Source organism: Opisthocomus hoazin, chromosome 1, assembly GCF_030867145.1.
Source record: "Opisthocomus hoazin isolate bOpiHoa1 chromosome 1, bOpiHoa1.hap1, whole genome shotgun sequence".
In the NCBI taxonomy this organism is placed as follows: Eukaryota; Metazoa; Chordata; class Aves; order Opisthocomiformes; family Opisthocomidae; genus Opisthocomus; species Opisthocomus hoazin.
In genome coordinates this window covers 73,963,391-73,985,062 of record NC_134414.1, presented here as the reverse complement: position 1 = coordinate 73,985,062, position 21,672 = coordinate 73,963,391, and the positions used below count along the sequence as shown (strand labels likewise).

General features: G+C 47.6%; 1 protein-coding gene across 5 annotated transcripts in view; it reads right to left on the bottom strand.

Annotated features, from left to right (window-relative positions):
- Positions 1-15,690, bottom strand: part of UXS1 (UDP-glucuronate decarboxylase 1) — an 81,688-nt gene extending 65,998 nt beyond the window's left edge. For 2 of the 5 annotated variants that reach the window (XM_075425848.1, XM_075425854.1), the window contains exon 1: positions 15,504-15,690. In XM_075425848.1, coding sequence (XP_075281963.1) covers positions 15,504-15,600 — 97 coding nt within the window. In that variant the 5' untranslated portion in view covers positions 15,601-15,690. The other 3 variants (XM_075425877.1, XM_075425870.1, XM_075425861.1) reach the window with 3 other exon arrangements.
- Positions 15,691-21,672: the final 5,982 nt, after the last annotated feature.

Genomic DNA, 21,672 nt, shown 5'->3' with positions numbered 1-21,672 from the left:
ATATTAGAACAGATGATCAATAAAATCCAATCAAATTTAAAAAACGCTGTGGATTTTATGTTAATTAGATAAAGTAAATTCTCTGGGGGAAAAAGTGATATAATGTTGAGCACTAAGTTAAATTCAAGTTGTTTACCCTCTGGCTAATAATAATTATAGAATTATTTATGCTAATATTAATGGAAAAAATGTCTTTATTTTGGCAGAAAATGATGACCATCTGGCAACTACAGGTACAGAATTCTCAAGGCATACATTACTCAGCTATACTTACAACAGTTATTCTTCTGGGCTACACAAACCTGTACAAAGAATGTTAACGTATTGTTTACGCAGTGGCAGGAAAATAGCTGGGCTTGGGTAGTGAAGCAAGCATTAATGAAAAAATGAGTTGCCAGCTGCACCACAAATACCAACCTGTGAGTTTTGTTGCAAAGGCAGTGCAGCTACACTGCATACCAGAAACTGAATTCCTAAAGAAAACATGTGTGTGCTCAGTGTCCACAGCATGGAAGGGGAGCTCAGAACGGCATTCGTGTACTTCCAGAAACACTATGCTTGATATCCCAGTTCTGTAGGAGTAACTGACCTTCCATTAAACTTCTAGGCAATGTATTTTTGTACCACTGCAAAAAAGAATGAAACTGCAAAATTAACCACATAGGAAATACCATATGGAGGGATTTGAAGAACCCTGAAGTCTCTTCCACATGCAGAGAGGTGCCGCAGAAACTTGCTTGAACGTACTACCCTCACAAAGGGTTCCGAATGCACAATTCTAAGGAGGATTTGTTTGGCTACTGCATGTTCACATACAGCTTACGTCAAGGTTGAAGGGATCAGAGGTAAGGTTTTGCACTACAACGGAATTAAGATCTTGTTGGGTTTTTTTCTAAATGCACATCACAATTGTTTATATAATGGGTTTACACAGCTGCAGAACCAGCAGTATGACCATGGCTTACAGAGGATTTCCTTGACTTGTCACTTCCTTGCCCCGCAGGTCACGCCAAGGCCAGTCTGACAGTCAGGCAAGAACTGTTGAAACACATCAAGGCCAGTGGGCCCATCCACAGGCATAATGATGCTGAATTACAAGCCTAAATCAAATACGAAAACCCTCACAGGCACCATAAAACCCCTTGACAGGCCCACCAAGTTCAGACACCAAAAGCTGCAGACATGTGGATGGTCAGAAAAGCTTCCATACCAGCAAGGTCATGAATACGGCACTACACTTATGTTTTCCAAAGCATCAGACTCCTAATGGACCCAATTTGCACAAACGCCAACACAACTGAGCACCTCACTGTGAGTCAGTCTTAAAAAAATACACTTAAAAAAAACCCCAATTCTAAAGCCCGATCTTTTAAGCCAAGAGGTATTCATCCAGGATAACTGTCCTACACCAACTCTTAAACCTTAGAGAGTTAACACCCTCACCCCCCACAGCCACACACAGTATGTACTCTGTGAAGAACTTCCTATTCATCATACTAGAGAGTGTTCATGGACAGTGAGTCTTCCTGCCATCTACTGAAGCTCTGTGCAAGGGAAGAATCCATGATTAATTGGACTAGACAGACAGAAGCATGACTTGCAATCAAACAATTAAGACGCTCACCTACAAGAGAGAAGAAATAGAGGTTCTGCTTACTCTCTTAAAGACTATTTGTAAACCTCACCCAATGACTGATTACAGAATCACAGAATCACAGAATAGTAGGGGTTGGAAGGGACCTCTGTGGGTCATCTAGTCCAACCCCCCCGCCGAAGCAGGGTCACCTACAGCAGGCTGCACAGGACCTTGTCCAGGCGGGTCTTGAATATCTCCAGATAAGGAGACTCCACAACCTCCCTGGGCAGCCTGTTCCAGTGCTCCGTCACCCTCAGAGGGAAGAAGTTCCTCCTCATGTTCAGACGGAACTTCCTGTGCCTCAGTTTGTGCCCATTACCCCTTGTCCTGTCACTGGGCACCACTGAAAAGAGCTTGGCCCCATCCTCCTGACACCCACCCTTCAGATATTTGTAGGCATTTATAAGGTCCCCTCGCAGCCTTCTCTTCTTCAGGCTGAACAAGCCCAGTTCCCTCAACCTCTCCTCGTAGTGGAGATGCTCCAGTCCCCTCACCATCCTTGTAGCCCTCCGCTGGACTCTCTCCAGTAGCTCTTCATCCTTCTTGAACTGGGGAGCCCAGAACTGGACACAGTACTCCAGATGAGGCCTCACCAGGGCAGTGTAGAGGGGAAGGAGAACCTCCCTTGTCCTGCTGGCCACACTCTTCTTGATGCACCCCAGGATCCCATTGGCCTTCTTGGCAGCCAGGGCACACTGCTGGCTCATAGTTAACCTGTCGTCCACCAGGACACCCAGGTCCCTCTCCGCAGAGCTGCTCTCCAGCGGGTCCACCCCAAGCCTGTACTGGTGCATGAGGTTGTTCCTCCCCAGGTGCAGGACCCTGCACTTGCCCTTGTTGAACCTCATCAGGTTCCTCTCTGCCCAGCTCTCCAGCCTATCCAGGTCACGCTGAATGGCAGCACAGCCTTCTGGTGTATCTACCACACCTCCCAGTTTGGTGTCGTCAGCAAACTTGCTGAGGGTACATTCTAACTCTTCATCCAGGTCGTTGATGAAGAAGTTAAACAAGACTGGGCCCAGTACTGACCCCTGAGGGACACCACTTGTCACCAGCCTCCAACTAGACTCAGCGCCCCTGATGACAACCCTCTGAGTTCTGCCATTCAGCCAGTTCTCTATCCACTTCACCGACCACTCATCCAGCCCACACTTCCTCAGCTTCCCCAGGAGGATATCATGGGAGACTGTGTCGAAAGCCTTGCTGAAGTCAAGGTAGATAACATCCACAGCTCTCCCTTCGTCTACCCAGCCAGTCATGTCATCATAGAAAGCTATCAGATTGGTCAGGCATGATTTCCCCTTGGTGAATCCATGCTGACTACTCCTGATAACCTTCTTTTCTTCCACTTGCTTGATGATGGCCTCCAGGATAAGCTGCTCCATCACCTTTCCCGGGATGGAGGTGAGGCTGACCGGCCTGTAGTTCCCTGGGTCCTCCTTCTTGCCCTTTTTGAAGATTGGAGTGACATTGGCCTTTCTCCAGTCCTCGGGCACCTCTCCAGTCCTCCAGGACCTCTCAAAGATGATGGAGAGTGGCTCAGCAATGACATCCGCCAGCTCCCTCAGCACTCGTGGGTGCATTCCGTCGGGGCCCATGGATTTGTGGACATCCAGATCACTTAAGCGATCCCTCACACAGTCCTCCTCGACCAAGGGAAAGTCGTCCTCTCTGTAGGCTTCTTCTCTTACCTCCGGGGCCTGGGATTCCTGAGGGCCAGTCTTAGCACTGAAGACTGAAGCAAAGAAGGCATTCAGTAGCTCTGCCTTCTCCGCATCCTCCGTCACCAGGACACCCGCCTCATTCAGCAGCGGCCCCACGTTGTCCCTAGCCTTCCTTTTGCTGCTGATGTAGTTGAAGAAGCCCTTCTTGTTGTTTTTGACATCCCGTGCCAGCTTCAATTCCAGGTGAGCCTTGGCCTTCCTCGTCGCATCCCTGCATGCTCTCACTACGTTTCTGTACTCTTCCCAAGTGGCCTGTCCCTCTTTCCACATGCCATGCACCTTTCTCTTCTGCCTGATCTCCGCTAGAAGCTCCTTGTTTAACCATGCAGGTCTCCTGCCTCCTTTGCTAAATTTCTTTTTCAGGGGGATGCATTGCTCCTGTGCATGGAAGAAGTGTTGTTTAAAAAGCGACCAGCACTCATGGACCCCCCTGCCTTCGAGAGCCCTGGCCCACGGGATTCCTCCCAGTAGCTCCTTGAAGAGGGCAAAGTCAGCCCTCCTGAGGTCCAGGGTTTTGATCCTGCTAATCGCCCTGCTTCCTCCATGCAGGATCCTGAACTCGACCATTTCATGGTCACTGCAGCCGAGTCTACCTCCAACCTTCACGTCCTCCACCAGTCCCTCCTTGCTTGTTAATACAAGGTCCAGCAGAGCGCCTTTCCTTGTTGGTTCCTCCACCACTTGCCTCAGAAAGTTATCATCGATGCTCTGTAGGAACCTCCTGGATTGCGCCTGCCTAGCTGTATGGTCTTCCCAGCTGATGTCAGGGTGGTTGAAGTCCCCCATGAGAACCAGAGCCTGTGACTGTGAGGCTGCTTGCAGCTGCCTGTAGAAGGCTTCATCAACCTCCTCCTCCTGGTCAGGTGGCCTGTAGTATACACCCACCGTAATGTCACCCTTATGAGCCTGTCCCTTAATTCTAACCCACAAGCTTTCAACTCCTTCTTCACTTGCCCCCAGGCCAAGCTCAATGCATTCCAGTTGCTCCCTCACATATAGAGCAACTCCCCCACCTCTCCTTGTTGACCTGTCTTTCCTAAAGAGTCTGTAGCCATCTATGACAGCATGCCAGTCATGCGAGTTGTCCCACCACGTTTCTGTGATGGCGACCAAGTCGTAGCCGTCCTGCTGTATAATGGCTTCCAGCTCCTCCTGTTTATTGGCCATACTACGTGCATTGGTGTAAACACACTTGAGCTGGGCTGTCAATCTCACCCCTGGCCTTGGCACTCCAAGCCTAGGCTCATCCCTAGTGAGCTGGGCAATATCCCCTTCCCCCTTCGAACCTAGTTTAAAGCCCTCTCAATGAGCCCCGCCAGCTCGTGGCCAAGAATTCTTTTCCCCCTTTGTGATAGCTGAGCTCCACTTGTTGCCAGCAGGCCCGGTGCTGTGTATACCTCCCCATGATCAAAAAAGCCAAAATTTGACCGATGGCACCAGTCCCTGAGCCACCTGTTAACCAGGTGAGTTTTCCTGCCCCTTTCAGTGCTGTCCCCTGCCACTGATGGGATGGAGGAAAACACCACCTGCGCCCCTGATCCCTCAACCAGTCGCCCTAGTGCCCTGAAGTCCCTTTTGATGGCCTTGGGACTTCTTTCTGCTACCTCGTCCCCGCCAACCTGCATTACCAAGAGGGGGTAGTAATCAGAAGGCCGCACCAGACCAGGGAGTTTCTTCGCAACATCCCTAACCCGGGCCCCAGGGAGGCAGCAGACTTCCCTGTGGGATGGGTCCGGTCGGCAGATCGGGCCCTCTGTTCCCCTCAGAAGGGAATCACCTATGACAATGATCCTCCTTTTTTTCTTAGTTGAGGCAGTTGTAATACGTAGGGCTGTCTGACTCGTTCTAGGCAACCCCCTGGATGGAGCCTCACCTTCACCCACATCCTCTGTGGCCAGTCCCTCACATTCCAGAGCCCCATACCTGTTGCTTAAGGGCAACCGGGCAGGTGAGGGAGGCTGGGGGGAAATTCGCTTGCCCCCCCGAGCAGGGACCTGTTTCCATTCCCCCCCATCTCTTAGGCCCCCTCTTTCTGCTCGGTGGCAAGAGGGTGGGGGGTTCTCTGCTTTCTGTGGAGCCGCCTCCTGCTGCCTTGGCCTCAGGGAGGGCAGGGTGCGGCTCCACCAGTCGATCTCCCTCTCACACTCCCGGATGCTCCTCAGCCTCTCCACTTCCTCCTTCAGTTCTGCCACCAGGCTGAGCAGGTCATTCACCTGCTCGCACCGAACACAGCCGTTGTCTCTGCTGTCCTCCGGTACGAGCGCCAGGCTCAGGCACTCCCTGCAGCCAGAGACCTGGACACCCGCGTTCTTGCGTGGGGCCTCCGTCTGGGTCCCCACACTCCTTCGAGCAACAGCTTTACCACGGATGGTAACCATGGCTAGAGTATCTCCTGGAAGAGCGATGCCCACTACTTGAGTTGCCAGAAGGGGCGGCTGTACCCTGCCAGTCGCCTTCCCCGCTCGCCCTGCCCGCGCGAACTGCTGCGCAAACTGCTGCGCCGCTCCCGGGCTGCTGCGCCGCCTCTGTTTGCCGGCTCTGTTCGCCCGCGCTCCTGGTCGCTCGCGCTCCCTGGGGGCTGCTCTTATCCCTGAGGGGGTTTGGCCGCTGTCACACTCGACTCCGCCCCCGCTGAGTCAGAGCTGCCGCTCGTTGGCACTTCCCGCTTTCCCGCTGAGGGGGGGGGGGGGGCTGGGGTCTCCTCTCTCTCTCGGCGCTTTTTGCCGCCTCGCCGCTGCGGTTTTGCCAGCGGAGAAAGGGTCCCTCGGCGCGAGCCTCTGCTCCAGAACCCTTCACCTTCAGTAGCTTCGCCGAAATGGTAGGTAGTAATAAGTTGCCATTAGGGCAGAGATCAGAATATCTGGATTATTCCAAGGCACATGAAAGCCTGGTTTAATGGCCTGTAGGAGAAAGGTGTAGTTCTATTTCGACTCTGTTTCAGGATGTTTTTCCCCTTTACATCCCTTCCATAAAATAATGAGAACAATAATTTTTACTGTAGCATTTTTGAAAGGATTAATTGCAAGTACCAAGAAGATTAAAAATTCATCAGAGGCATTAATCACTCCCACAGACATTACACTTTAAAGTGACAGCTTCCAGAGGAGAAGAAGAATGCCTTGATGTCTCGGATGAAGTGATAAAGAGCTGTACTTTTAGAAAAGAGGAGATTTGTTTCTTAAAGCCTTAATCACAGTATTTTTATTAAAGAAGTATTTACATTTTGCCAACTAAACATTAATCACTCTCGGTTTTCAGAAAGCCCCAATCCTCTTTTTTGTCTGGTTTGTTTTTTTCGGGTTTTTTTTCCCCTCCAGCCTCTGTGAGATAAAGCTGTAGCTATTTGGCAAGCACAATCTTACAGCAAAAATGTTGTAGATTTCCAAGACTTCTAAAAACTACCTTAAACAAAAGCCAGTCAGTCACAGACAAGTAAAGAATGCTTTTCCTTCTACTGAATACATTGATATTACTGGAAATTTAAAGGTTTGTTCAGTTTTTCTAGAGAAGACCCTTTCTGAAATTATGCCAGTTGCAGAACAGTACAATGACTGGGCTGCTTTCAGCAAAGGAATATTCCAAGAGCTATCCTTTGGATACAGCCCATTGCTGGCTGCACCAAGTTAAAAAAAACAAGTACAAAATCTGTTAAGTCACTCTCAAGAAAGTACAACACAAATCCCAAGCAATTTGCTGTTGAGCATCCACTATTAAATGGACACTTCCCTGTCTGTCACAGTCAGACTTACAGCTCTATCAGCTGCACTTCATAGCAGCCAAGAGTTATTCTTCCAGAGCCTGAGAATATAGAAACAGGATGTATGTTTTCACCTCAATGTCCTTTGAGCCTGCCATCTGTCATTATACTCCCTGTAAACGTTTCTATAAAACACAGATTACTACTCTGAGAATCTTGCATGCCTTAACTCATCCACTACAGGCTGGGGAACCAGAAGAATAACACTATCACAATCTGAAGGTTGGAAAAACCAAGCTCAAAGGAAGCCTGTGCCTTTATCCCAGGATGATCCCTCTTCTCTGGGTCTCTTTAAATGACATTAAAATCAAGTCAGAGACTATCACAAGGCATCAACAGTAATAAACACTCATAATCTGAAAATACTAGTGACAATACTAGCTTCAGCATAACACACATTTTAAAACAGATGTTTTAAAAAGCAAAACCGCAATTCCAAGAGAGATCCAACTGTACCAAAAACAGATGTAATACTGTACCAAAAGTGGATGCAATCTCTTTTAAAGCCATATCCTTATCCAATGGCTTTGTTGTTTGCATTTTCAAGAAACTCGGTTACTAAGAAACTTTTACACAAACTTATGTCTAAGCAGATTTACCTGAAAACACAGGAATTGTTCCCTGTATCACCCTCCTTACTATATCTGCTCCTCAGAATAAAGAGAGTACTAGAAAATGTTCATTTCAAACTGATCTCACTATCAACAGAAACAGCATGCAGGAACAATATGAATTGATATATGGTCATAACCTGAATTTCTAGAGCAAAATCACAAGCTCTGCATGTCCAGAGTGAATTGCTTCAACCAAAGTTTCTATTTCAGAGAGATGTAATTTCATTCAAAAGAGTGTTTCTTCCCTTAAGTCTGATTCTCCATAGACACTCAGCAGCTTCGGTCTCCTGGTAGAAATGAGTTTTTTGTCTCCAGAGGAAAACTTGACAAAAAGAAAAAGTAGGCAAAGGGAGCTCATAAAATGCTTATTTTATCAGATTCACTGAAGTCTTCATTATTTTGGAGATCTCAATTAGATACATAATAATGTAAAGAAAACTATATTATTTCCTTTAGGAAACTATTATTTCCCACACAACAACCCTGCCACTAAATCAGAGAGATATGGGTTAGATGGATGGACTACTCAACGGATAAGGAACTAGCTGGTTGGCCACATCCAAAGAGTTGTGGTCAATGGCCCAATGTCCAAATGGAGATCAGTAACAAGCGGTGTCCCACAGGGGTCTGTACTGTGACCAGCACTGTTCAGTATCTTTATTAATGACACTGACAGTGGGCTTGAGCACACCCTCAGCAAGCTTGCAGATGATACCGAGCTGAGCCGTGCCACTGAGGGAAGGGATGTCATCCAGAGGGAACCTGACAAGCTTAAGGAGTGGGCAGATATGAACCTCCTGAAGTTCAACAGCACCGACTGCAAGGTCCTGCACCTGCGTCAGGGCAATCACCGGTATCAGTACAGACCGTGTTATGAATGGACTGAGAGCAGCCCTGCAGAGAAGGACTTGGGGATATCGGTGGATGAAAAATTGGACGTGACCCAGCAGTGTACGGTTGCAGCCCAGAAGGCCAACTGCACCCTGGGCTGCAGCAAAAGCAGCGTGGCCAGCAGGGCGAGGAAGGGGATTCTGCCCCTCTGCTCCTCTCTGCCGAGACCCCACCTGGAGTCCTGCGTCCAACTCTGGAGCCCTCAGCACAGGAAAGACATGGAGCTGTTGGAGCGTGTTCAGAAGAGGGCCACAAAAATGATCCAAGGGCTGGAGAACCTCTACTATGAAGAAAGGTTGGGGAAGTTGGGGTTGTTCAGCCTGGAGAAGAGAAGGCTCTGGGGAGACCTTACTGCGGCCTTTCAGTACGTGAAGGGGGCTTATGAGAACGATGAAGTGAAACTTTTTACCAGGGCCTGTAGTGACAGGACAAGGAGCAATGTTGTTAACCTGCAAGAGAGTAGGTTTAAATTAGATCCAAGAAAGAAATTCTTTGCTGTGAAGGTGGTGAGACACTGGAACGGGTTGCCCAGAGAAGCTGTGGATGCCCCCTCCCTGGAAGTGTTGTTCCAGGCCAGGTTGGATGGGGCTCTGAGCAACCTGGTCTAGTGGAAGGTGTCCCTGTCCACTGCAGGGGGGTTGGAACTAGATGATCTTTAAGGTCCCTTCCAACCCAAACTATTCGATGATGTAATAATTACATTCTGAATTAGGTCAAAATTCGATGATGTAATACATTCTGAATTAGGTCAAAATTATTTTGGCCATGTGAAAGCTAAGCAATCTAAATTGCTAACAGCCCTGTGTCCCCTTTTCACTTAATAATAAAGAACTGAAAACCCTGAGTGTCTTTCCTTAAACAGCAGCAGACGATGAAAAAAACTATGAAATTACTTCTGTCTCCAGATAAATCCGACCTACACAATTCATATGCACAAAATTTGTTGACAAAAGCATTTTCTCCCTTTAATTTAAAGCAATACAGCAGGTTGAAGAAACCAACAGAAACCTTCTAAGCCAACAGACCTGTATGTACTGCTGTTAGGGCCACACATCTCCTTATGTCAAGTGAAACAAAGAAAAAGCAGTAGAACTATTACATGAACAGCTGGAATATATCATATGCAAAAAATGTTATTTACAAAAATCATGCATTCCCAAATCTACATGGCAGCCCTGATATTTGAAATGCCTTTAAAAAGGGGGGGCGGGGCGCACTGTCTTCTTTAATTTAGCCCTTGACCTTCCCTTTGTTTGCCAGATATGCCTAGCAGAACTGTGGTACATCTTTCAAGAAACTCGGAGGCAGAGAGTATTCCACACTCCTAAGACAACAATGATACACCGGCATGCATGCCAAAACCCAGAAACTGAGCAGCCACACAAGGTAACATGACTCAAAGTAGGGTGGCAATCAAATGAGGGGTCGTGACTCAAAGTAGAATGCTGCAAAGAATCAGTTTGAGTTTGTTGACTGCTAACACTGTTTTCAGCAGACTCGCAGCATGCTCAGCACTGTAACTGAAACAAACTCACTCTTCCCTGTTACTTTTTACAAATCCGTTCAGGTAAGTTGGTGCAGTAAACCCCAGCTCTCCTTCTCTAGGGTCCACAACCAGGAAGTTGAAAACTACCAGTTTCAGCTAAACTCTGCCGTGGTCAACCAACCTTACAGAAGCGAAACAAGCAATATAAATGACAGGGAAACGTTTCACCTTTTCAAAAACACAGAGGGGAAAGAAGATGCAAGCTCTAAGAGTGCTTGTCCTTCAGTATTAGAATGATGACAGCACCACCTCCTGCACATGCCACAGAAAAGACAAATACTGAGTGGAGATAAAATATTAAAGACAAATACTAAAGACGTATATTAAATGGAGATAAACTGGGAACTGTACAGGTGAATTTCTCCAGGATGCCAAAAAAATAGTTTAAAATACCATGGCTCGCAAAGCAGAGTTAGAGTCCATCTATTCCTGACAAACTTCAGCTGAAGTGTGAACAAATTTTCATAAGCTACACAGCTACGGCTAGTTGGAAGCCTGATGAGCAGGGAACTGGAAGCTGTGGAAGACAGCAAACTTATTTGCATAAACCCACAGATGAAAGGCAGCTCTGCAGGACATGAAGCCAGCAAGGAAATGTTTTTGGTTTGGTTTTTTTTTGGTGGAGACTCTATGGCACGATGACACAAAAAGCAGACGACATCAGACCGTTCCTAACTCTTCCATGGCCAGTCTATCCTGCTGTCTAGTTGTAAAACAGCTAGGAAGATTTCTGGTATTCTCCATAGCAGTGCTGAATAACTTTCAGACATGTAGCCTGAAGCAATAAGACAGGACCAAATTCAAAACTACTTTTCTATTCTGAAAAGTGAAAGTAAAAGCTCATCAGAACACAACATTAAGTAGCATTTAACCTCTGTTTTGAACACATGCAAGACAAGCAACGTGCAAGGGGCTTGTAAGATTCAAACTGAAAAGTTTACTCACACTTTGATATTCCAAGAAGAACACATTGCATTTTTCCTAGCTGATGTAAATCTGACAAAAACAAATGGCTAACCTTGTAAAACAAAGGATAACAACCATGGAAACTAACAACGCTGGGAGAAGTCAAGCTACTACACTGCAGGATGTACTTCCCTCACATTATTCTGACCTTTTGCTTTTAAATTATTTTAGTAGCTGTGCTGCAACTTATCTTCTAAAGGTAACGAGGTCTTAATCTTGGATCTCATGATAGCAGCCTATTATTTGTTCTTTTTTCCCCTGGAAATAGAACAAGGTTACTGACATACTTCCTGAGAACTATCTGATCTAAAATGAGCAAAGAGAACTGTTCTACTTTACCAGAAATAGAGCTCTTTCTTTATTTTTGTTAAGAACATGCAAGTCCCTTGTTATACCAAGATATCAGTAGATTATTTACAGTAGCATCAAGATTAAAGCAAACCATGCAGACCGACGAGCTCTGGTCTTCTAATCCTGGCTACAAGATTCTACAGTGTATTTCCAACAACTTAAATAAGGTCCCAATTCTACAAAGATGGCCTCACTGAAGCATCTCCGTATGTCCATATAAAGCTGAATAAACATTTAAAACTTCAGAGAGAATGAGTTTAAGGTCTCTATGTATTGACATACCAACCCCAAAACAAGCAGGCTTTTTAAAAACCAAACTAAACTCTCAGCCTGCATGTAAGTTACTCATATTCTGGTGACACTGATTTTTTTTTTTAAACACTATCTATTCAACTGGTTGAAGTCTTATTATTTGTCTACATTCCTCATCACAGACAACAAAAATCAATTAAATCCACTCGCTTGTGTTTATAATCATCTCATATTCTTAAGCTGTGGTTTAACAATGGCTTCAAGATGATGCAAGTGCAGCCCATGATGGAAAGGACTTGTTTCAGTCCACCTCCACATTCCCCCCCCCCCCCTTTGGTTAGCACTAGCATCTTGCCCTATCTTGCTGCAGGTTAAATCATAGAAAAGCTGTAGCAGAAAACTTAGTCCCTTTGAAAGGGCTGTGCAAATTCAACCTTAGGGCAAGGCTTCCCATTATATGTAGCACAGTATAGCCATGCAGCGTTCACAGAAGGAGACAGCACTGAGAGTCAACTAAGCTAATTCTGAAAAACATTAAAAATAAAAAAAAGAGTGGCATTCTACCAGATTACAGAGTGATTTTGACAGATTGCATTTTTGATAGCTTTTGATAGCTACACTGTCTCCAGATTCATCACTTGGGCGATGGGGAACAAAATCACACCTTTCACCTAGGGCCTACAGATAAGGTAAACGTAACTGTTAGTTAAACTCTGTTCACTTCAGTTTTGCCAAGGAACATTCGCCTAAGTTACCAGACCTTTTAACTGCCTGCTGCACAGAAACGCTCCTTTGGGATGTTACTTTTATACACACAAACTATGCATAGCACACTGTTTCAAGTGAAAAACTATTTTTTTTGAATTAACAGAAATCAGATTTACAGAAATGAGACATCAACTCAAACCCAAATGTCAAGCAAAGATCCTTCTTACCCTTAAGTGCCATTAGGGAAACAAGTGAAGTCCGCAAAAAGAGTTGTAGGTACCTTTAACATGAGGTTGACTGGGCACCTCACCTCACGGTGGTACTTTAACTAAAGTCAACAAGGCTCCCTAGGCGAGACATTAATTGTAGATCTGCAAAGCGCGTGATGAAAAAGCTGCCAACAGCACTCCCAGTTGCCCATTTCACCACTGCACGGCCTCCTCAGTTGAGCCAAATACATCTGAATACCCATATGGCCAAACAGTTATAACCTGAGAAGGTGACCTTACTCCAGCCCTGTTCCTTTACCTGGTGCACAGAACAGAAACATAAGTCCTTGTACGTGGTGAATGGTGGCAGGAAATGGGAGATGTGGAGCAGGGATACCAAAGCCAGCCTAGCCATCCAACACCTTGTGCTGTGAAACCACCAAGGGAGCCACTCAATGACTCTTGAGAGCGAGACAGCCGAGAGCCTTTCAACCGCCTGTAATAGTTCTTCCTCTAGTTTGCAAACTCTCATGGAGAAGTTCTTCAGGCATGTTTGTAACAAATTCGCACTCAAAAGCAGAAGCTTTTTATGAAATAAGGCACTTCTAGAAAAGATACTCCCTCAACATTCTCTCGGGGTTTCACACACTGACAAAATGGCACTATCAAAAAAGTCCTATTTCATAAAAAAATAACGTACTTGCCAAGTATTTAATTCCCTGTAACATAATGTGCTCCAAATCTGATTCCCCATGTACCAGTACTGAACGGAAATCCATGGGAAGGAGGTGCACTGCCTGAAAACACTTAGTCATTTGGAGAGTACTTGAGAAAGAAGGAATGCAAGAAGTGCCAGCACGTACACCTACACCAGCAGCTCGGTTTTCTCAGATTCTATGCTATTTCAGTCTGGCATTATCTGACTGCAACTCGAGCACAGTGATGATTCAGTAATATTGCAAGGAGTGCACTTTTAGGATAGGGGGATGGGATCATAATCACTTCCATAAAAAAGGAAACAAAAAATAGTCTCTCTAGAATCGATTAGACCAGTGGCACCTGCTAGCATATCATACTATATTGAAGACACCCGAGCAATAACTAATGATTCCACTACTTTTGACCACTAGTCAAAAGACTGAAAAGCACAGCAATCTGACACATTGTATTTGCAAAAAACATACTCACAGCAGACACCAACCTATTCCCTTTTCAAGCTACTTTTTACCACGTTGACCCGCAGTCCCTCCCCTCCTCCATTTTTTCTGAATCCCAAAGAATGACCAGAAACAAGTGGTGAGAAGACTTCTACGACTTACAGCCCAGACAGCAAAAGTCATACGGCAGTTTTTCCCCTTCCTTCAGGTTAACTTTTACCCACAAAGCTAGTCAGCAAACACCAACTATTGTCCATAGCCAGGTCCCAGCGGCCTTGTCAATTGCCACTCAAATCCACTATTTTCACAGCAGCCTATTAACTTTGTTTTCAAAATTAAGTATAACTCTTTGGCAAAACATCAAACACTTTCAAAATGAGAACAGGCATTAAGCTGTCCCTGCTTCAGTCTGCACGGAACCTGAAGTCATTTGGACAAACTGTCCTAAGAGTCAGAGCTGGCACATAACTTCAATGGTAACAGCAGTCCCTAAGTCAGGAGGTCCTGCAAACACCGTCACATACAGTAGTACAGGGATGTTTCTATGTTATGTTTCTGGGGTAGGAAACACAACGCCTTCTGCCAAACGACTCGAGTCGTGCCTCTCCACCCTCCCAAATGCAAAGGGAGGATCCCAAATCTGATGCACACACCCACCCCCGGAGCTAGCTCACCTATGTGTGTTCTGAAGCATCAAGAGAGTCACTTGTCCCTAGCTAAGCTGACAAGGCTTCGAAGATCCTTCCTCATGACGTGCCGCCTAGATAAAACCTACCTAAGTCTAAGATCAGAACAGCCTCACCCAAAACAAACTGGGTATGAAAAACGCAACAGAAAAATCTGGACAAGAAAGGCAAGAGAGCTGACAGGACAACGTTATAAATTTGAGACTGAATTATTTAGACGCGAGTCAAACAGAAGTCATCAACATCCCCATCAGTGGTTACCCTAAGATTTGACCGAATACCTGTGTGCCTCTCTTCAGCCCCTTACCGGCTCCAGCTCCGTGCCGAGCCAACACGCGAACCAACACACCAACCAAGGCCGACCCAGCCCCCGAAGGAGACCGGCGGGTTCCACAGACGCCGGGCACAAGGCCTGCCCTGGGGAATCTCCTCGCCGCCTCACCTCACGCAGCCGCCCGGCTACGACCGCGGCGGACACAGCGGGGTCTGAGGAGCGGCCGCAGACACACCGACCGCCACCGCTCCCCCGCCCCGCCTCACTCCCGGGGCTCGGCCCGCAGCCCGCCTGCCCGCCGCCGCCCGGCCCCGAGAGCCCCTTCCCGCGGGGCGGAGGAAGCCGCCCGCGGCGCGACCGCTCCCCCAGCGCCTGTTGAGGGAGACACGGGGGGGGGGGGAGGGGGAATCCTCCCCGCGCAAGCCCTCACGGCGGGGCACGGGAAAGACGCCTGACAGGGACCCCCGGCGCGGCCCCGCCGGGCTCGGGAAAGTTTCAGCGAGGCGGGGAAAGGAGGGAACCCCTCGGCCCCGCCGCCCGCAGCCGCGGGGAGCCCCCTTCCCCGCCGGGGCCGGAGCAGCCGCGCTGCGGCGCCTCGTAATGGGGCAGCACAACGCGCCGCCGCCTCCTCCTCCTCCTCCTCCTCCTTCGGCGGCGGCGGGGGGCCGGGGGCGCCCGGGCGGCGGGCAACGAACGGCCGGGCCAGACCCGCCCCGACCGCCGCTCACTCACAGACGACGTAGGCGACGCAGGCGAGCCCCACGAGCAGCTTCATCCTCCTCCGGTTGATGGCGGTCAGCAGGCGCAGCAGCGGCGCCTTGCTCACCATGCCCAGCGGTCACGCAGCGCCGGGCGCCCGCACGGACGGACGCGCCACCGGGCTCGCGGGCGGGCGCGCGCACGGCCACCCACCGCTGGGCTCGGCTCGGCTCCCCCCCCCCCGGGCGGCCCGGGAACGGCCCGCGCAGGCGCAGTGGCGCCCACCCGCTCTCCCTCCAGCCCTCCCCTTCCCCCGCGGTGGATGCGGCCGGCGGCCAACGGCCGACGGAGCGGTTGCGGCGCGGCGCATGCGCGGGGCGCTGCCGCCCGGCGGCCTGAGCCCCTCCCAGCGGCCGCGCCGCGGGGCCCGTGCGTTGTTGCTTCCGTCGTAACCGGCGGCGGCGGGCTCTGTGCTAGAGGCTGCCTGGAGGGCACCTGGCTCCCGCAGGCCGCGCCTGAGGGAGGGGAAAGGCGCCCACAGCCTCTCCGTGCCCCTGGCCCGGTCATTCCGGGCGCTTCGGCGGTCGTGGGCGCCTGTCGCGGCCCGACGTGGTTGCCCTTGGGCTGTGATCTGCCGGGACGGACAGACGGACGTGGGCACAGACAGAATGTGTGCCACGCCGTCTCCTTCAGCGTCCGGGGTTTTGAAAGCACCATTTGCCTCATCCCAATAGCGCTCTCCATATCTGCACGTCTCTTTGCTGTGGTGAATTTTGCAAAAAGGTTGCGATTTTTCTTTCCCCCCCCCCAAAAGTTCATGAATTTGCCTCTGCTGAGAACAACGAGGTTGCAGTTACTTCAAGATGGTTTGCCGTCCCGCTGCAGCTCCCATCAGCAGCCCTCGTGGCCTGCTGCAGGCTGCGGATTCGTGTTTGCCTGGAACGGTAGGCACCTAACCCACGTGTCGAAACACGTTCTCCTGCCAGCGAAATGCACCCACTTCATCTGGAGAAATCTCCCTCTACAGCCCAGCCTTCCCCCTGAGTAGTGTGGCCGCCTCACAGCTTCTGAGGGATGTTCTTTCTCGCATTCGTCTCCCACAGGAGAAGTCTGTGAGAACAAGTGTTCTTGCATTAAATTATTAGACCTGATCAATGAATTTCGTTATAGAAATACACCTTGTTTACACGAAAGAAACTATGACCTCAGTGAAACAAAGACCCACATAATTAACCAGAGTTAACCCCTCCTTATTCAGAGGCGTAAAGCCGGGCAAGTGTGTGAGTCTCGGAAGTGTAAGTGAGGTAGGATGCTGTTCAGAGGGATGAGGAATACCCCCCTTCGGTCCAGAGAGGCAAAGTGACACTATTGAGGAAGCCCTGAGAATTTAAATTTCCTAACTCCTAACCCTGCACTGTGACTGTAAGGCCACTCCTTTCCTCTTGACTTTTGTTTCCTTTGGTTTGTATCTGATATACTTTGCTTGCCTGTTTGTTCCACTGCTTGCGGCTATGTGGAGAAAAGGGTATAAAAATATCACGGTTTAAAACACAATCCAGCACCAAATTTGTCTGCAGAGCAATCACTCAAATAGCAACAGAATTTTATACCAGGAGTACGTTCGGCCATCAGAAAGCTGTAGCTGAAGAGCGCTGCAGGAAAGCTGGAGAATATTACAGAAGTCCACTCCCTACCCGCACCTCAAACTCCTATTGTTTTCAGTCAGGATTTCCCGTAATGGTATCTCCATGCACAGTACTGATTCCACAAGCCTTTAGGGGTAGGCAAGACGTTTTTAACGGTTGCCCTGCCCTAAGCCAGGCTGCACGATCCGTGACTCGGTCAGGCTGCCCGCGTCAGGCACCGTGCTTGGCACCATGCTCAGAGTTCAGGCCCTTTTTGCTGCAGAAACACGTTGAGGCAGGCTGCAATCCATGAAAACGGGAAAAGGAGTGCAAAGGAGCAGGATGCTTTATGGAACTTCGTGGTGCAGCAGACTCCAGCCCCACGGGAGGTAGCCTGACCGTGCTCTCCACAGGGCCAGCTGTTTCTCATGCATGACACCAGGGCCAGCTGTGTCCATGTCATTCTCCAAGTGAGCCAGAACACTCTAACAACTGCAGGGGGGTGAGTGTAAGTCTGTCATATCTCAACTACAGCTGTAGGCACGTACCTTTTAAGTGCTATAAAGTTCTCCAGCTACACGATGTCCAACAGCAAGGACACTTATTTTGGGATACAGCTGGCCACATTCACAGCCTTGTGCCAAGGACTGGCACCAGCAGCAGAGGTTCTGGTACGCAGTGGCTGCTAAATGTGCCAAGATAACAGTTTTGATTGCTGACTCTTAGGAGTGCACTATAGATCAGGAAGCAGGCATCCATCTGCCTTCAGGTCATTATCTTAATCAGGCTGATAGCGTGACCTCAGCTAATGGCAATCCTCTCTGGGCTGGCTTGCAGTCAATATACCCTGTCTCCCATACTGTAGTTTTCAACTTTAGTTCTCAAAGTGCTTTATGAGAGCATTTTGATTTATTTTTAGCTAAACCATGGCCTGTAAAATGATGGGGTTTTTTTAAATAATGGATTTTTTAAAAATTACTTTTTTTAGTGATTAAAAATGTGAATGTGCAGGTGTATCTACCTGAACAACCAGTATGAACTTAGAATTCACAGCACCCCTGACATATACTTTTCCTCAATACCAGATCAGAACTGTGCAATCACCCAGATGTCATTCGAGAATCAGGAAAAAAAAAACAAAAAAACCTGCCACAATTTGCATGACTTCCACAGGATGCCGTATGAGGGAGGCTCTTCTGCCATGTGGAAATACAGGGAAGATCTTGTCTTTCTGTCCCTGTCATGTTTCTGCAAGCGATGATATTCCACTGTATGATTTGGGAAACAGAAGTGGATCCTGGGCACTGAGACTCAAGCAGAGGTGATGGCTATGTATGAGATAAGGAAATGACTTGCGAAGCAGTGCAAAAAATGCCATAATAAAAACAATCCACTGCCACCACACTACTATCACCTCCTGTGACTTTGATCTCCGAGTTAGTTAAGGCTGAACGTAGCCAAGAAAGTAACACAGAATTGCACAGCTACGCATGCCCCTCCTTTCCATTCACCTGTATCCTACAGCTAGTGATACTCACCTGGGAGGAGTTGTTCTGGTACCGTGATCCTCCTCTACTACAGATGATTCTGTGGAGTAACACTGTTGTACTGCATAGACACAACGATCCAGCCATACAAAGCCCTAGATTATCTTGAAAAACGAATGCCATTCATCTATGCACAGATAGTAAAAATGTGAAAATAATATTTTTCAAAAAAGTTTGGAATGTGAATCTTTTTTTTGGTGAACTCTACTTTTAATAGCAGATGATAGTTGGGAGGGGAACTAAGACTGAAAAAAAAGAGCTAAAACTAGCTGCGTTTCTTTTCAGGGGAAGTTAGAAGTTTGAGGGTTTGTGTGGTTTTTATAAGACTAATGAAAAGAGAACATGCAGTTCTGGGAACAGAGTCAATTCTGTTAGTATTAACATCTCAAAAGAAAAAGAAAACTGCTAAGTGCTTCAGACAATTATTATTTATTACTTGAATGGTGATGGCAATAAACAGTTTCAAATACAACTGGATCACAACTGTCGTTCAGTATTAAATGAATGCAGAAATGAGACAATCCCAGACCTTGAAAACATACAAATTAAGAGACAGATCATCCAATGAATGTGAACAAACAAACAAACAGGTGTCAAAGCATAATATGGAAATCGCTACTTAAATAAGGATTTGCAGAAATTAGGTGAATCATGTAAAGGTTTAGACAGCTGTTAGCGAAGAATAGATTATATAAGAAAATAAATGTATTTCAAATGACAGTGCAGTCCATCTATTTTGTTAACCAGTTTTGTTAGGTATCATGTGGGAATAGTCCCAAGATTTAATTCTGTAAATGTTGAGGCTCCTTTTTACATCAAGTGCTTAGAAACCCAACACACAATGCTACTCAGAAAGTTGCTTCAGCCTCCAGGCTTGAAATTGACAATACAGACTAGATTTTGAAAAAGCCAGACAACATTCCTAAATTGACTGGTAGCATTACCTACATAAAGTACTTGTTCTTTATGATGGATTTTTCCTCTGAGGTAGCTGAAGACAGCCCTGTGTATTTTCAAAGTCAGAAAAAGATTTGAAGGTGCTATGTCTATTCTGAAAGTGCAGAAGGCCACATGCAAGATTCTCTGATAATTGCGTTAGAATTAAATAGCAGAGTTAGTGGCTAAATTCCTGAATATAAAATCTTGTGAGCGGTTAAAACCACTACTGCTCAAAGTTCTTTTATCATCCATCAAAGAAGCTGGTTTATTAGGCGAGGTCAGCAAGTAAGTTCTTCATTCACTGCTGGTTTGCATTTCATAATTTCACCAAGCTCTTTGCAGCTTTTTAGTTGGCATCATTCTACCCTACAGCATTTGGGAAGTAGTGACTTTGAATGGATCTGGTTTGGCTTGGATTCGGTGCAGATCATGCTGGAATTAACACCAAAGAAGCCCAGGGCTCCTTTGTACGATGGTACAGAGCACTGGTGACTGTACTCCTCTGTTTCCCACTGTATCACTGCCCCAGAAAGTGAACAAGAATGAACCTATCTTGGGGTGGGCCAAGGATGTATATGCATGTAATATGCATGTGCTGTGGTGTCTGAGGACGGCTCTTTGTTGAGAAAACCCACTTGGGGCTGATGCTGGAACTCACTGCTGGGCACTGCAACACTGGGAACAGGGAAGCCATTTTTCTTCTGCATCTTTACTTGCAGTAACGCTAGCTGGATGTGACTTCAGCCATTTTAGTGGTGTGCTATATAAAAGGGCCGCTTCTGCTTTCCTCATGGAAGCCTCAGGCAGATGTTTTACAAGCCACCTCAGTGACAGTGTTTCTGTGTTACACCAGTATGAAGATTATCAGCTTAACTGCAAATAAGAGGCTGATGCTGAGGATGGAGGAGTAGGACTGCAAGATGCTGGAGAACACATCTGCTCTGCAGGCTAGACATATCTATTGATGTTTTGTCCTCTGAGGCAGAAAAGATTCTTGGTGCCGTTCAACTACTCTAATGCTGTCAATAAAGCAGAAAGTAAACAAGGTGATTAAAGGCATTAGAGAACATGTACAGTTGAATTTATAGAAAGACACTACTGAGAAAAGTCTGTATCACAGCCCAGTGGAAAAGTGCCTGGAATGCACTAATTCCTACTGATATTTGATATTATTCCTCTTCCCCAAATTTCCTTAGCTTTAGTGTCAGAGAGGTTAGATGAATGACAGTGAGAACAAATACACTCACACATTTCTGGAAATGGAACATAGAAACATTATTAAGTTTATGTGGTCCATAGCTGTGATGGTCCATGGCCTTATGACGAGGGATCTGGGACAGCTGCAAACACAAGACCCTCATGTAGGAGGCTCATCTGAATGGTGGGATAGGGTGTACCCTCAGCAAGTTCTCAGACGATACCAAAATGAGAAGAGTGGCTGATATGCCAGAGGGCTGTGCTGCCGTCCAGAGGGACCTCAACAGGCTGGACAGATGAGCTGACAGGAACTATGAAGTTCAACAAGGAGACGTGTGAACTCTTGCACCGGGGGAGGAAAAACCCCAGGACATGCTGGGAGCCAACCAGCTGGCAAGGACTTGGAGGTCCTGGATGCCAAGCTGAATAAAAGCCAGCCATGTGCCCTTATGGCTAATGGTGTCTTGGCCTGTATTAGGAAGAGACCTGCCAACATGTCGAGGGTTGTGATTCTTCCCCTGCACTCAGCACTGGTGAGGCCACACCTGGAGAGCTGGGTCCAGTTCTGGGCTCCCCAGTGGAAGAGAGGCATGGGCATACTGGAGAGGATACAGTGAACAGCTGCTAAGATGATGAAGGGACTGGAGCATCTCTTGTTTGAGGACAGGCTGAGAGAGCTGGGACTGTTTAGCCTGAAGAAGAGAAGGCTTAGGAGGGACTCATCCATCTTTGTAAATGCTGGAAGGGAGGGTGCAAATAAGATGGAGCCAGGCTTTTTTCAGTAGTGCGCAGTGACAGGACCAGAGGCAACGAGCACAAGCTAAAACACAGGAGATTCTCTCTGAACATCAGGAAAGACTTTTTCACTGTGCAAGTGACCCAGCACTGGCACAG